General features: G+C 39.5%; 1 protein-coding gene across 33 annotated transcripts in view; it reads right to left on the bottom strand.

Annotated features, from left to right (window-relative positions):
* The window catches only part of obscnb (obscurin, cytoskeletal calmodulin and titin-interacting RhoGEF b), a 56,218-nt gene that overhangs the window by 14,160 nt on the left and 28,748 nt on the right, over positions 1 to 13,310 (bottom strand). For 6 of the 33 annotated variants that reach the window (XM_077245248.1, XM_077245249.1, XM_077245256.1 and 3 more), the window contains 15 exons: positions 12,673 to 12,942; positions 11,863 to 12,132; positions 10,857 to 11,135; positions 10,213 to 10,470; positions 9,726 to 9,992; positions 8,854 to 9,126; positions 7,151 to 7,417; positions 6,219 to 6,494; positions 5,706 to 5,978; positions 5,328 to 5,618; positions 3,100 to 3,369; positions 1,397 to 2,650; positions 834 to 1,115; positions 468 to 549; positions 184 to 317 (listed from right to left, as the gene is read on the bottom strand). In XM_077245248.1, coding sequence (XP_077101363.1) covers positions 184 to 317; positions 468 to 549; positions 834 to 1,115; positions 1,397 to 2,650; positions 3,100 to 3,369; positions 5,328 to 5,618; positions 5,706 to 5,978; positions 6,219 to 6,494; positions 7,151 to 7,417; positions 8,854 to 9,126; positions 9,726 to 9,992; positions 10,213 to 10,470; positions 10,857 to 11,135; positions 11,863 to 12,132; positions 12,673 to 12,942 — 4,746 coding nt within the window. The remainder of the gene's footprint in view (positions 1 to 183; positions 318 to 467; positions 550 to 833; positions 1,116 to 1,396; positions 2,651 to 3,099; positions 3,370 to 5,327; positions 5,619 to 5,705; positions 5,979 to 6,218; positions 6,495 to 7,150; positions 7,418 to 8,853; positions 9,127 to 9,725; positions 9,993 to 10,212; positions 10,471 to 10,856; positions 11,136 to 11,862; positions 12,133 to 12,672; positions 12,943 to 13,310) is intronic. The other 27 variants (XM_077245250.1, XM_077245262.1, XM_077245264.1 and 24 more) reach the window with 19 other exon arrangements.

The following is a 13,310-nucleotide window of genomic DNA, read 5'->3' as shown; positions in this document are numbered from 1 at the left end:
AAATAGGATGGACAGAAAAAAGGATGTAGGACATTAATGTCATTATTCTCAGAGCGGCAGATACAACAGGTGCAGATGTAAAAAAGGAAACACTTGGAATAAACAGTGCATAAATCAACAAAATACAGATAAAATAGAATCTGAAACAAAACAATTTGCATCCATGAAAAAAACATAACTGACCTTTGACCCTAACACTAATTTTGGCAATGGGTGCTCCAGGACTGAGGAATAAATCATGTAACTCATCCAAAACCTGAGGAAGCTGCTCGTCCTCTGCCACAGACTCAAAAGCCTCTGTGTCCCTGTGCTCCGAGCTTAGAGAGCAAACCAAACAAAAGCAGAAGCCAATGTAAAACTAGCATGAAATATGAATCAGAGACTTGTTTTGGCTGGATCTGTGCAAAATGTATTGTGTACTTGTAATATTGACAAACGCATAAAATCACTAAATGATTAAATCTCACCTAGACACATAGCCTTTAGCACTGACATAGGAAGACGTCTCTGTGGCATCAGCTGCTGTGTCATAGTCTGAGCTGCAAGACACTTCAAAGATACACAGAACTGAATCAATGATTTATTTAGAAAGAATAAAGAGCAATAAGAGCCTTAATCTTAAGTATGTTGAAAATGTGCATTTTGGGGACATCTACAGACAAACAATGACAATTATTCTTACAAAACGCATGCAGTTTCAATCTTACTCTTCACAGATGCACCGGTAAAAGAAAGTGCCATCTTTGTTAAAACGCTTTAATAGGGGATTACATTGCTTTCTGGTCTATATTTGTGAGTTATGATTTGACACTTTCTTTTAACAGTGTACTCACTGTCCACTCTCAGCTCAGCCTTGCTGGAGGCGATGCCACTGTCATTTTCAGCCATGCATCGATATACGCCCATATCAGTGGGAAGCACAGCTGTGATGATCAGCTGGTGATGACCTTCCTGGTCTTCATTGATCATGTAGTGGTCGTTTTCCTCCAACAGCTTTCCATCCTTGAACCATCTCACAGTGTGAGGGTGTTTGCCAACAATTACACAGTCAAAACTGACTGGAAATCCATCAGGAACATCCTGGCTACGAAGCTCCGTCAGGAAGACGGGGGCCGCTGGGAGGTTGGTAGGTGATTAAGATAACAATGAAGAGCAAGCAAAACCGAAAAGAACAGAACATAGCAATACTTTTGAGGAAGAATGCTGAACAAGGTGAAAAACACATCATGCCATCACTTTTAAGATCCCAAAAAACAAGCAAGTCACAACATCTTTGTAAATATCAAAAGTGCTGCCCTATAATGACAAACATAATCCAGCACTGAACCATGCAACTTAATGAAGATCCAAACAACAGTAGCAAAAACGGTAAAACCAGATGGAAGAGGTGTCATACCAGTGGTTCCTGACATGAAAGCAGGCATCGGTCGGTCCTGAGTTGGGGTTTGGGAGCCATCTTGGGAGAGGCCCATCTTTGTGATACGCAGTTCTACCTTAGAACCTGCTGCTGCTATGATTATCGTTTCGATGGGCACTCCTTGATAAGTAAACATTTCCTGGAAGCGCTGGGAAGCCACTTGAGCTTCTGCATGGTTATCAAAACGGATGTAGATATATTGATCATCTTCCCGGTAAGACTGTAGATCCGGTGGCGGTAAATCTCCTTCATCCGCACTCAAAAAAGGTTCCTCCTCCACATCCGCTGGAAGGCGAGTACGAAGAAGTCGCCGCAATCGTTTACTTGCCTGACGTAAAGTCTCATCCATCTCACTCCCCGAAGAGCTCTCAGCTTCACTATCTGCACTGTAGCCCAGAGTGAGGGGTCGTCGCCCAGAAGATTCCCGCATTGACCCTATGGTGACTTTACCACTATGGGTGGAAATGCCAAACTTATTGGTGACTTCACAAGTATATACACCTGTGTCTTTGGTTGTGGCAGCTGTTACTACTAGAGAGCAGGTACCATCATTATAGATATCAATATGGTGGTGCTTGCCATCTATTAAGGGTTCACCATCCTTTAGCCAGCGAACTTTATCTGGCTTACCCTCCACAATGCACTCAAGATGAATTGTCCCATTGGGCTCCTTAGTCTGCTCTTTGAATACTTCTTTGAAGACTGGTCGCATGTCCTTTCTGGCCTTATAACCTTTGAAGGCTGCCTGAATCTTGACAGCAGCATCTAGCAACTCATCCCCTTTCTGAGCTTCCATGAGGGGCTCCACAGATGTCTTTTTAACAGATTGCTCAGTCATCTGGAAGTGCTCATACAGTTTCTTGGAGGCAATGGTCTCAGTGTGACTTTCCACAGTCATCGAGGAATTGCTGCTTTTCTTGAGGTAAGACACCAAGCTCGTTGTCCCACTGAGAGATTCCTCATCAGAACTGGTGTAGAGATTAGGCTCTACTCTGATTTTGGGAGCTGGCTCAACAGGTCTCTCTTTTTCAAGAATTTTTTCTTCTTTGCTTTGTACCTTTTCTTTTCCATCTTCTTCTGGTAATTCTGAAATTGAATCTAATGTGGGTTCCCGACTCATTCTCCTCTTCTTGGCCACTGCCTCCCACAAAGCATGTAGATCTCCCTCAGAAGCAGCTTCAGGAGGCAATTTGGGCTGGCTGCCTGCATCCTGAAAAAGTGTTGTGCCATCTCCTGTAATCAAGGAGTCATCATAAATCAGACGCACTAATGCATATGGTAACATTTTTATGTTAGACATAAAGTTAATTAAATAGATCAACAATGTGTCTCTGCAACAGCAGTTGGTTAAGAAAACTCAGGTAATCTGAAGGTGTGAATAAAGAATAAAGTAGCATTATAAACTGAAACAATAAAGAGAAGTAAACAAAAAGTAAGAGCTTAAAACATTACATTTAAAATGAAAAACAAACAACCCATCCAAAGAGACTTCGGGAAGAGGAAAAAAGTTATTTGAACACTGTAATCTTGTAATGAAGAAAATCATTAACTCGCAAAGTTCCAAATGTTGTGACAAAGACATACACAAGAAATTATTTCCATATATAAGGTAGAAAAAAACCCCACCAACAACAAAAAACAGTGAGAGCAAGTTAGATGCGAGGTTAAGCAAAGTAAAGTACCTTCGAGGTTGAGGTTGACTGAAGTCTTTGCCTCATTTGGAGTAACACAACAATAGACACCCTGGTCTGTAGACTGGAAATCCTTAATGAGCAAAACTTGGCTCTTGCCCTCTTCTACCACTTGGTACTTGGCCCCAACCTCTATCTCTCTGTTGTCCTTGTGCCATGTCACTGATTTACTTTCTGCAGAAAGTTCACACTCCAAACGAACCATCTTTCCTTTTTGGAGCTTAGAGCTGGTTAACATTTTGGTTATGGTCACTGGTGCATCTGAAGACCAAAGGTCCATTCAAAGAACAGTTGAAGAAATGCAGCAAAAACTCAACAAAAACTAAGATTATTATTTACAAAAAATAGAAAATACACTTGTTTGGAGTAGTTTTTAGTGTTCTACTACACTGTAAAACCATTTGATTGCATCAGTTAATTTAAGTGAGCTTATTTCATTTTAATTCACTAAAAGTATATATTCCTAAATTCCACTCAAATATTTTATGTTGCTGAAACCTAAAAACATTAACTTTACCCTCTTATATTTACCAGCTAGCTATAACATGTGCTAGTACAGTAAGATAATATCAGTGCATCAGCAAGTGCAATTACTTCTTTTAAACAAAGCAGTGTAAAGATTTTGACATCTTTACATACTTTGGCCAATCCTCAGCTTAACCACAGGCTCTTCAGCACAATGGAAACCCTCCCAAAACGCAGGCATAACAGAAATCCCTTTAAATACCATAACAACATCAGACAATGACAGGTCTCCCCCTAAATTAATATTTTGCAAAAACGCACTAAATAACATTTCATTTTTATTAATTTTAATAAATTGAGTCTGAAGCCGAGCACACTGGGAACTAGAAATCTGCTGTAACTGATTCAGTTTGGGGTCTTGCATAAAGGGGTCCTATTATGTTATTTCACTTTAGTTAGTGTGTAATGTTGCTGTTTAGCATAAAAAAGATCTGCAAGGTTACAAAGCTCAAAGTCCACTTCAAAGGGAGATATTTTATTTACCAGAATCCACTTTTCAAGAACTACAACGAACGAACGGCTTGTTTGGGCTACAACACTTTTTTTCAGGTTCTTATGAAGCCATAATGGGCCAAAGTTGTTTATGGATCAAAACTTGTAAGTATGTCTTATTATTTGTTGTTGTGTTTTCTATTAACAGTTCCAATTATAAATTTCATGTAGTTGCTATGATAGCTAGCCTACCCCAAAAACAAAATCAAGACTTCTTAAAAGTGCATAATATAACTCCTTTAATATAATCAGTTTTGAGTTTGAATAACTTTTTTTCTGTTGAGTGCAATGAACTTTCAGTAATATTTGAGTGAAATTAGATAATTTCATTTAATAAATTTGACTGTTAAGTTTTACAGTGCACTACTGTAGCATCTAGTGCAGAGGTCTTCACTCTTGGTCCTAGAGTCACTTTCCAGCAGAGTTTAGTTTCAACTATATTTAATAGTTGAATCAACTAATCAAGGTGTTTGGATTTACTTTTAAAGTTCTAACCAGGTCTGTTGGAGCACGGTTGGAACTAAACTCTGTAAAGCCCCTTTCACACAGCGCGTTGATCCCGGGAAAATGCCGGGAAATTGCCAGAACACCTTCTGTGTGAATGCAAACATGACCAGGGATTGATGACGGGATCGATGCCTGGATGGGGACCTAGTAAAATTGCCGTGTTCAGTCCCGGAACGCGCGCTGTGTGAACGAAAGCCGTAATCAATGCCGTGTCGTAATGATGGCTCTGAAGCCGGGATCGTTCGCCAGCGTGAAACGGTACGTAATGCACTAGTTTATGATTGAATCAGCGTGGAGAGAAATCGCAGCTTATAAGCAAACTATAGACGCTGCTGAGACATTACATGTCACATCGATGTCACGTGTCTTTACGGGATTTTTACGGGTTGTGTGTGAACGCACTCTCTGATTCCGGAAAATCACTGGCAGTGTGAATGAACCAAAGTCAAACAAACCCGGGTCAAATCCCAGGTCACTTTATCCGTGTATTTTCTGGAATCTCTGTGTGAAAGGGGCTTGAGAAAGTAGCTCTCCAGGACCAGGGGTGAGGAACCCTGATCTAGGGCAGACTGCTAATAGCAAGCCTTCTACACAGACTCATAGAGAGTTGGGTTAGATTAACATACAATATACTCACAATGAACTCTATTAGGTTGCTTTCGATAAATTGGTCAAATCAGTGAGTATCCACTTACCAAGTGTCACGGTTTGAGGCAACTGGACAGGCTCTCCAATGCCAGCACGGTTAACAGCTGCCACTCTGAATCTGTAACCTGCCCCCGGTATGAGGTTTTCAACCAGAAATTCAGTATTGCACACTGGTTCTGTGTGGCAGGGCAGCCAGAGGACACTGTCCACTAGACGCATTTCCACACGGTAACCAATGATTGGGCTTCCTCCATCATTGAGAGGGGTGAACCAAGACAAGGTAACAAACGTTGGGCCTTTACTGACCAGCTCTGGATCTTCAGGGGGATCAGGCACAGCTACAAATAGCCAGACAAAATTAAAAAAGGTTAGTCAGCAAGTAATGGTAGAAAATTGTAATGAATGATGCACAAAATGACGCTTACCAATTGTGGTGAGTTTAGCCATGGATAATGCATCCCTAGCTGCAAATGTGATTTCCTGTGTGGGTCGAGCCTGGGCTTTCTTCAAAATAAGGCTGTAGGAAGAGCCACTGGCTCTCATGGCCCATTGGTCATTATGTTGAAGCTCAACGCCATTTGCATACCAAGTCACTTCACTTTCAGGCACAGCTTCATTTAAAGCACACGTGAACTCAACTTGTTCTCCTGCAATGGCAGTCTTATCTTCCAAAGGCTTGACCACCTCCAGTTGCCAAGCTGTACAGAACACATTTATAACATGCATTTACATTTATACATTTAGCATCTTATTTAACATATGATGAAACAAGACCATGAAACTAAAACATAGTAAACAAAGCTATAACATTTAAAATAGAAAATAAGGTGCATTTTTATTTAAAATACAGTCATGGCCCATAAGGCTCATTCTTATTTGATAAAACATGTTGTAAAACATTTATATAATGTTTTGCTAATAAAAGAGAAATGCCATACCTTTGACAGACAGAAGGGCAGTGGTTGATGAAGTGCCAGCTTGGAATGTAACCCTTGTGTTTTCACAAGGATGCAAGTCCTTTAAGAGCAGAAGATGGCGTCGGCCACTCTCAAAGGAAACAATCTCTACGTTTGCCAACTCCTTTACAGGCTTGCCATCGATTAACCACCGGCAGTCTTTGGTTTCAGGACGTGACAAGGCGCATTCAAAAAGTGCTTCCCCACCATTAATGGTTTCCATGTTACTCAGCTCTTGGAGAATGTCAATGGGTTTAGCTGCAAAAGAAACACAATACCTGAAAAAATACTGGTTTTCTACCTACCAAAACAATTTGGCGTAATATTTAACTGATTGACCTGAGAAGAATTAAAACAATAACTTCTGAGCCTAAAACAATAACTGAATTCAGCACAACCACACTCGATTAACAATTAATCCAACATTTCACTAGCATACAACATTCAGTATTGAGTAGCATAAGAAGCAAAGGTAGCAGCAATAAAAGCTCATGATGGTAACTGCATAGCCAGCCAGACCAAAAACAGCAATTTTTGAATTGAGTAAAAAAGAAAAAAAAAGGTTTCTTTGTGGGTGCCTTTGAATATTAGCCTAAAAATGACCTTGTGTCATATGTCAACCGTACTTAAATACAAAAGACATTCCTGAAGAAAAAACCTGAAAGATGGATTTTTAAAAAAGTTTTTATTTAGTAATTAACTAAAGGCGTGTGTTGTATTAGATTTTGAAATTGGTATGGAGAATATTTCATTGGTTTTGACTACTGACATTTTGGTATTGTGGTCATGTGAAACCATCAACATCAAATTGCTTAAGACTTGTCCCTGTAAAACCCTTTTTAGTAAGCCCTTATACTATAAACTTTTGAGTTATGAATGACACACAGATTCTCCTCGTCTACAGGTGGGCTCACCTTGCACCCTGAGATGTGCCACAACAGAGGTTCCTTCTGCCTCACAGGAGTACATCCCCCCATCCTGGGGCTCCACACAGCTAATGTACAACCTTGCAACAGTCCAGTCCTGTTCCACTATTACCCTGCGACCGTCTGCTTGCACAGGTATGCCGTTTCGCTTCCATATGGCCTTGACTGGCCGGGAATACTGACAGATGAACTCTGCAGGCTGGTTCTCTGCTACATGTTGGTCCTCCATTGCACTGACCACCTCCACATTGGGATCTATAGAGGGTCGGTGGTGGGGATAAGTAATTTTCTCAAAACCCCAGTGCACTTTGGAGTAGAGTTCTTCACCTCAATCCTCTTTGAGGTATTGGGTGGTATTTAATCTAATTTGCAACTGAAATACAAGTCTCAGCAACCGTTGCAACTTTATCATCTAAGTCACTGCTGTAGCTTTTTCTTTTTTCACATTTTATTACTAAGCCAGATACTAAGTATGGTAAGTGTATCATCTTTTGCTTCTCTACTCCAAACTGACCAAGGACCTGGTCAATTACAACCAACAGATGCCTAAACTAAGGCAAAATTCTAAAAAAAAGTACACGTAGCACAAAAATAGAAGCGTAGTTAAGATTGATGAGTACAGTGGTCTTATTGAGAGTCAAGACCATTTTTCTTTTAAAGTTTAAACATTCATTTAGTAGAATTAATTACATATATAAAAATACTGTGATAAAAATGAATGCAGCATTTTTGCTAGTCTGCAGTCAATGCAGGCTTATATGCTACACCAGTGAAATGCTTCTCATCAAACCACACATACTGAGAGTAGGCAATACATATTCAAGCACTCATAGCTGATTCAGACCAACAATAAAATATATATATATATATATATATATATATATATATATATATATATATGAAAACAACAACTTTTTGTGGCAGGACCAGTGACAATTATGGCTGGACAAGTAAAAATCTGAACCACTGGCCTGACCCGGCCAGAAGAAATAATCCTTAGCATTGAGCCCTGGTCCATATCCAAATCCAAATCCAAATCCAAAATCATTGTACTAATTTAATTAGTATGCCGATTTAGTAAGTAATTAGCAAGCCAAGATATTGCAGACAAATCTACTGTTTAAGGTTAGAAATACATGGCACATTAACTACGTGCATCCATGAATTTCCATTAAAAATACATATTTTTGTTTTCAACCTAACTGTATACTTTTACCTAATAGTAAAGTGTCTCGGCAGCTAACAAAAATATTCCATTCTAGGCATGGGTAACCCAAAAAGAGATTAAAGTAAAATAAAAATCTTGTTCTATCAGGATTGCATTATTGAGCATGTCACTGAACCGAATGATTCTCCAGTGTAGTCTGAGCAAAAATACTTTGGATTAAGAGTAGTATTATTAGTAGTATTATTATTAAGTTATTTTCAGTAGTATTAGTCTACAGCATATATCAAAGAACACAATAGTAATCCACGACTTAAAGGACAGATTGTGACAAAATTCTAGATTTATGGTCCGACATCAAGAAATGTAAAAACCACAAAAAAAAAGGCAACCCAAATGCTTCAAAGAATGACTTATAGATTTAGGAAATTCATGGACACAATATAAGTCCAGTGCTTTTCATTTAATTGTAAGCCTTTAAATCACTCTGCCAAGTGCTACTAGGCCCCTTCACCCCATTTGGTACCTTTCACTAAAAGTTTGGCGGAGGATGACAGGCCACCAGTTTTGAACAGGACTGTACCCGAATCATTGGGAGAAAGGTTCCTTAGGGTGAGAGTGTGTACATGGTCTTCACCCACACTTATTTCACTGAAGGTACTGTTCTCCAAACGAGTGCCATCTAGCCACCACTGAACTCTGCCTTTGGCACGGCGAGAGAGTTGGGAGGAGAAAATTGCCTGTTCGCCCACAAACACATCTGTATTCTTTATACCCGACACTATGAGGACCTCAACCTCTGCAGAGACCAGACACAGAAACCCTTAGATCACCAGTGTCTAAAAATACGCATACATTGAGTATACTTCATAAATAATGCACAATTTATAAAGACATAAGGGAATATTAAAAAAGCTACAGATTTTAAATAACCTCCAACATGTATGAGATAATTCTGTCTGTTTCAGCTATAACAGGGCTGCCAACTCTCACGCACTTGACCCTTTTCACACGCTCTCACGCCACACATCCATTTTCTTACGCAGAGAAAAATCGCAGACACAGAGGACACTGACACCGACAGACAAGACAGAGGTTACTTTTGATATGTAACATCAGCTGGCAGATTCTGTCAATATTTTTACGTGATTCACACACTACGTTTTAGCGCTTTTAAATGTGACAGATCTCTGAAGTGCGTCAGTCCAAACCGCACGTAATACAGTAACCCCCCCCCCCCCCCGTCAAGAAATCTTACTCGCTACCCCCTTCAATCCCCCGCCACCCCCTTCAACCCCCCCGTCAAGCCAAGCAAAACTCAAAAGTTGGCAGCTCTGTCTATAAATTTACTAAAACTAAAATGCATCATGTAATTGACTTAAGAGTGTTATTTGATACCTTGCACTGTGACTGATGCTGTGGTCAACTGGTCTCCAGCATCACAAGTGTAGTAGCCATTGTCCTCTGGTTCCAGATCATGGACATGGAGCTCCAGCACACATCCTTCCTGTTTCATCTCAAATTTCTTACTAGGTTGGATCACCACTCCACCCTTTCTCCACTCTACACTTTTAACTAGTTTAGAAAGTTCACAGCGCAATGTGATACTATCTCCCTCTATTGCATTCTGGTTCTCTAACTCCTTCTGGAAGTATGCAGGTTGACCTGATGATGGATGAGAAAAGAAGTTGAAAGAATGTAAATGTCAGATTTGATCTGTGAAGGTATCAAAATCTTCTTTGCTCCACAAGAGACCCAGTTACAAAGAGAAAGGAAACTAGAACATAAGTTGGTTCTTTTTGGAATCTGTTTGTGTTCACTTTCATAGTCAACAGGCATGTTGATAAAAAAATAAATAAAGTCACAGGCCTACAAACCCGTTTACCTTTTACAGTAAGGGTGGCGCAGCTTTCTGCATCTTTGGTTTTGCCTGTATACACCCCTGCATCCCCTTCCTCCACCCTGAGGATGCAGAGCTGATGGACGGCTCTAGCCTTGTAGAGCAGATACCTGCCCCCTGCCTTTATCATCTCCTGATCTTTGTACCAGGTGACAGAGGCCTCAGGGTCGGAAGTCATGCAGGACAGTGTGACTGTTTGACCCTCTTTGGCAGTCAAGTCCAGAGGCTTCTCTAAGAATACGACTATGGACAGGAGAAACCCAAACCCAAGTGCTGTCACATCATATTGTCTACCTGAAGACTCTGAAACTTAGACACTTGAAGCCATTGAACAGATACTGTGATACACTAAAAAATCTTTACTGAGTGAGAAACTCATGCTTTAATAATTATGGATAGGAACTAGAGAAAAGACAGCGTAGATGTTTAAATATTAAAAAGGAATAATGAACCAAAAATAGGTGAAAACTACACATTTTTGGTGTGTAGATGTAGAATGGCCAAAGCAGATGGAAAAGCAGCTAGAAGCCTTTTGTTATGATTGCGCACAATGAATGCAACTACTACCTAATGACAGACAGATGATTGCTTACCATCAAAGAACAGTGTTAGCCATAAGGGTCTTTTACCTTTGGGTTTCTCCTGCACCATCAAGAAGGCAACACTCTTCTCAGGGCCAACCACAAAGGCTACATCACCTGAATCATCGGGTGTGACCATTTTCAGCACTAGGCTGTGTTCCCGTCCTTGGGTGCTGATTTGATTTAAGTCATTGTTTTGAAGGTGGTTGGAGCCGAGCCACCACTCAACATTCGTAACCCCTGTTTGGGACACCTCACACTTGAAGTTAGCATCCTCGCCCGTTATCACAGTCACATCCTTTAATTCTCGTGTGATTATTACACATTCTGGGAAGGAACGTGATGAAAGGGACTATTGAGGATCTTCCAAAAAGTCAAATGAGGTAAATTTTCCACCACTGACTTGTACTTATGGCCTGGTTTCACAGATAGGGCTCAGATTAAGCCTGAACCAGGCTTTAGATCATTTAGGACATTGAAGTAGCTTTAATAAACGTGCCTTAGAAAAAAACATTACTAGTGTGCATCTTGAGACAAAACAATGGATATTTTTTAGATATGCCAGTGCAAGTTGCGTTCAGTTAAAACAGCTCAGATATATATTGTAGTCTAGGATTTGGCTTAAGCCTTGTTTGTGAAACCGGGGGTATATCTTTTATTATTTATCTTTTAGTACTTTTTTATCTTTTACATATTTTCCAGTTTTGACTGGGATCATGTTTTTTTTCTACTGTCCCTATACAAATAAACGTATAAATAAATAAATAAATCTACAAGAAGTGAATGAGAATGTGAGAGTATTTATTAATCCTACAAACAGTGTAGTTTATTATTATAAACTTAGCATCATGCTCATTAGTTCATTGATGTTTTACTTTACATACTGCATTACACACTGACTACTTGGATCATGCCAAACTTAATGACAATGTAAAACATAAAAGCTACTTAATGTAATTATAATTTGAGGTGCCAATAATAATATGTACTTTTGCTTCCGCAGAGGAACAATGCAAAATGGAGACCATCCCTAAGGAAGAATTAAGATAGTTACCTTTGACAGTTAATGTGGCTTTGCTTCGTTTGTCTCCTGCTTCGCATATGTACTCGCCACCATCTTCCACTGATAGATTAAAGATCTCCAAGGTTTGGATTGTGCCATCCCTCTTTATGGAATATTTCTTTCCATCAGATAGGAACTGAGTGCCCTTCTTCCAGGTCACATTGGCACCAGGGATTGAAGTTTCACAGCATAATGAGGCACTGCCTCCCTCTGTGACTTCCTGGCTTGTCAACTCCTTCGAAAATGATAGCACGGGGATTTCTGGCGGGAAACAGTGATACATAGAACACATTCTAAGACATGTGCAACACCCTAAACCTGAAGATTATGAGGTGTTAACAAATTTCCTGTGCAATTTCTCAGCCAGGGACAAAAGTAAGCCTAACTTTGGAATACTTTTTGCAGCATTTCTGTAATAGATCAAATTAATCATTAACGATTGAATAGTCAACCTTCTAATTAATGCAATATCCAAAACTCAAACCAATACTAACAAGCAATGGTCAAGATAAGACATATTTGAAAATTGAAGACAAAACAGAAAATGTACATGCATAAAAAGTTGCTGGTCACAATTTATTTTTAAATTCTTTTAGCAATATGTTGCATTAAAGCATGCATCAAGCAAAGATAAATGCAAGATATATTACATATGTGGAATGTATTGAATATATATATATATATATGGATATAAGATGATCAGACACACTAAACACGTATGCAACAGTGCATGTGTTGGAAACCCACTGTGATCATTCAAGGAGTGAAAATAAATTCATCCAAAAAGTTCTTCAGTTTTACCTCTGACTGTAAGACAAGCAAAAGAAGTGTGGGCACCCACATGGAAGGACACCGTGCCAGAGTCTTTCTGAGTGACACTTTTTAGTGTGAGTGTGTGCCTTTTGCCTTCCATTCGGATTTCATTCATCTCATTGTTCTGTAGTGGGACATCTTGCAGTGTCCACTGAACAATGAGTGCATTATCATGAGAGACAAGGCATTCGAAATGAACGTCCTCGCCTTCATTGACAATGCAGCTCTTCAAGCCAATTAAGATTGTGATTTCAGGTTCTGAAAGCAAATTCAGGTTTTATTTAGCAAAGAAAGCAACAAGCAACTTCAAGACAAATGTATTCTAAATGTAAGACTATCAGGAGTAGTCAACAGGCCAAAAAATAGATGAATAAACTTCCTCAGTATCGATTTAACAACCACAACAAGCTAAGGTTTTTAACAAAATTCACAAGGTTTTGCTAAAAATAGCCATCCTTTATATAAAAAAGGTTGAATTGCAAAGGGAAAAGTGTATAACGTTATGTTAATCACAAAAAACTCCTGTACGTAAATAAACTAGCAAAAGTAAGTGGGAGTGCATTGGAGAAAGGTTAAATTTAAGCGCAAAACCACGTGCACAGAGTAGGTGCTTAAAGTGATCTGGG

This window comes from Siphateles boraxobius, unplaced genomic scaffold, assembly GCF_051911475.1.
Source record: "Siphateles boraxobius isolate OS27281-9 unplaced genomic scaffold, OSU_SipBor_1 26, whole genome shotgun sequence".
Classification (NCBI taxonomy): Eukaryota; Metazoa; Chordata; class Actinopteri; order Cypriniformes; family Leuciscidae; genus Siphateles; species Siphateles boraxobius.
The sequence above is the reverse complement of the archived record's forward strand: the minus strand, read 5'-3'. Positions and strand labels throughout refer to the sequence as shown.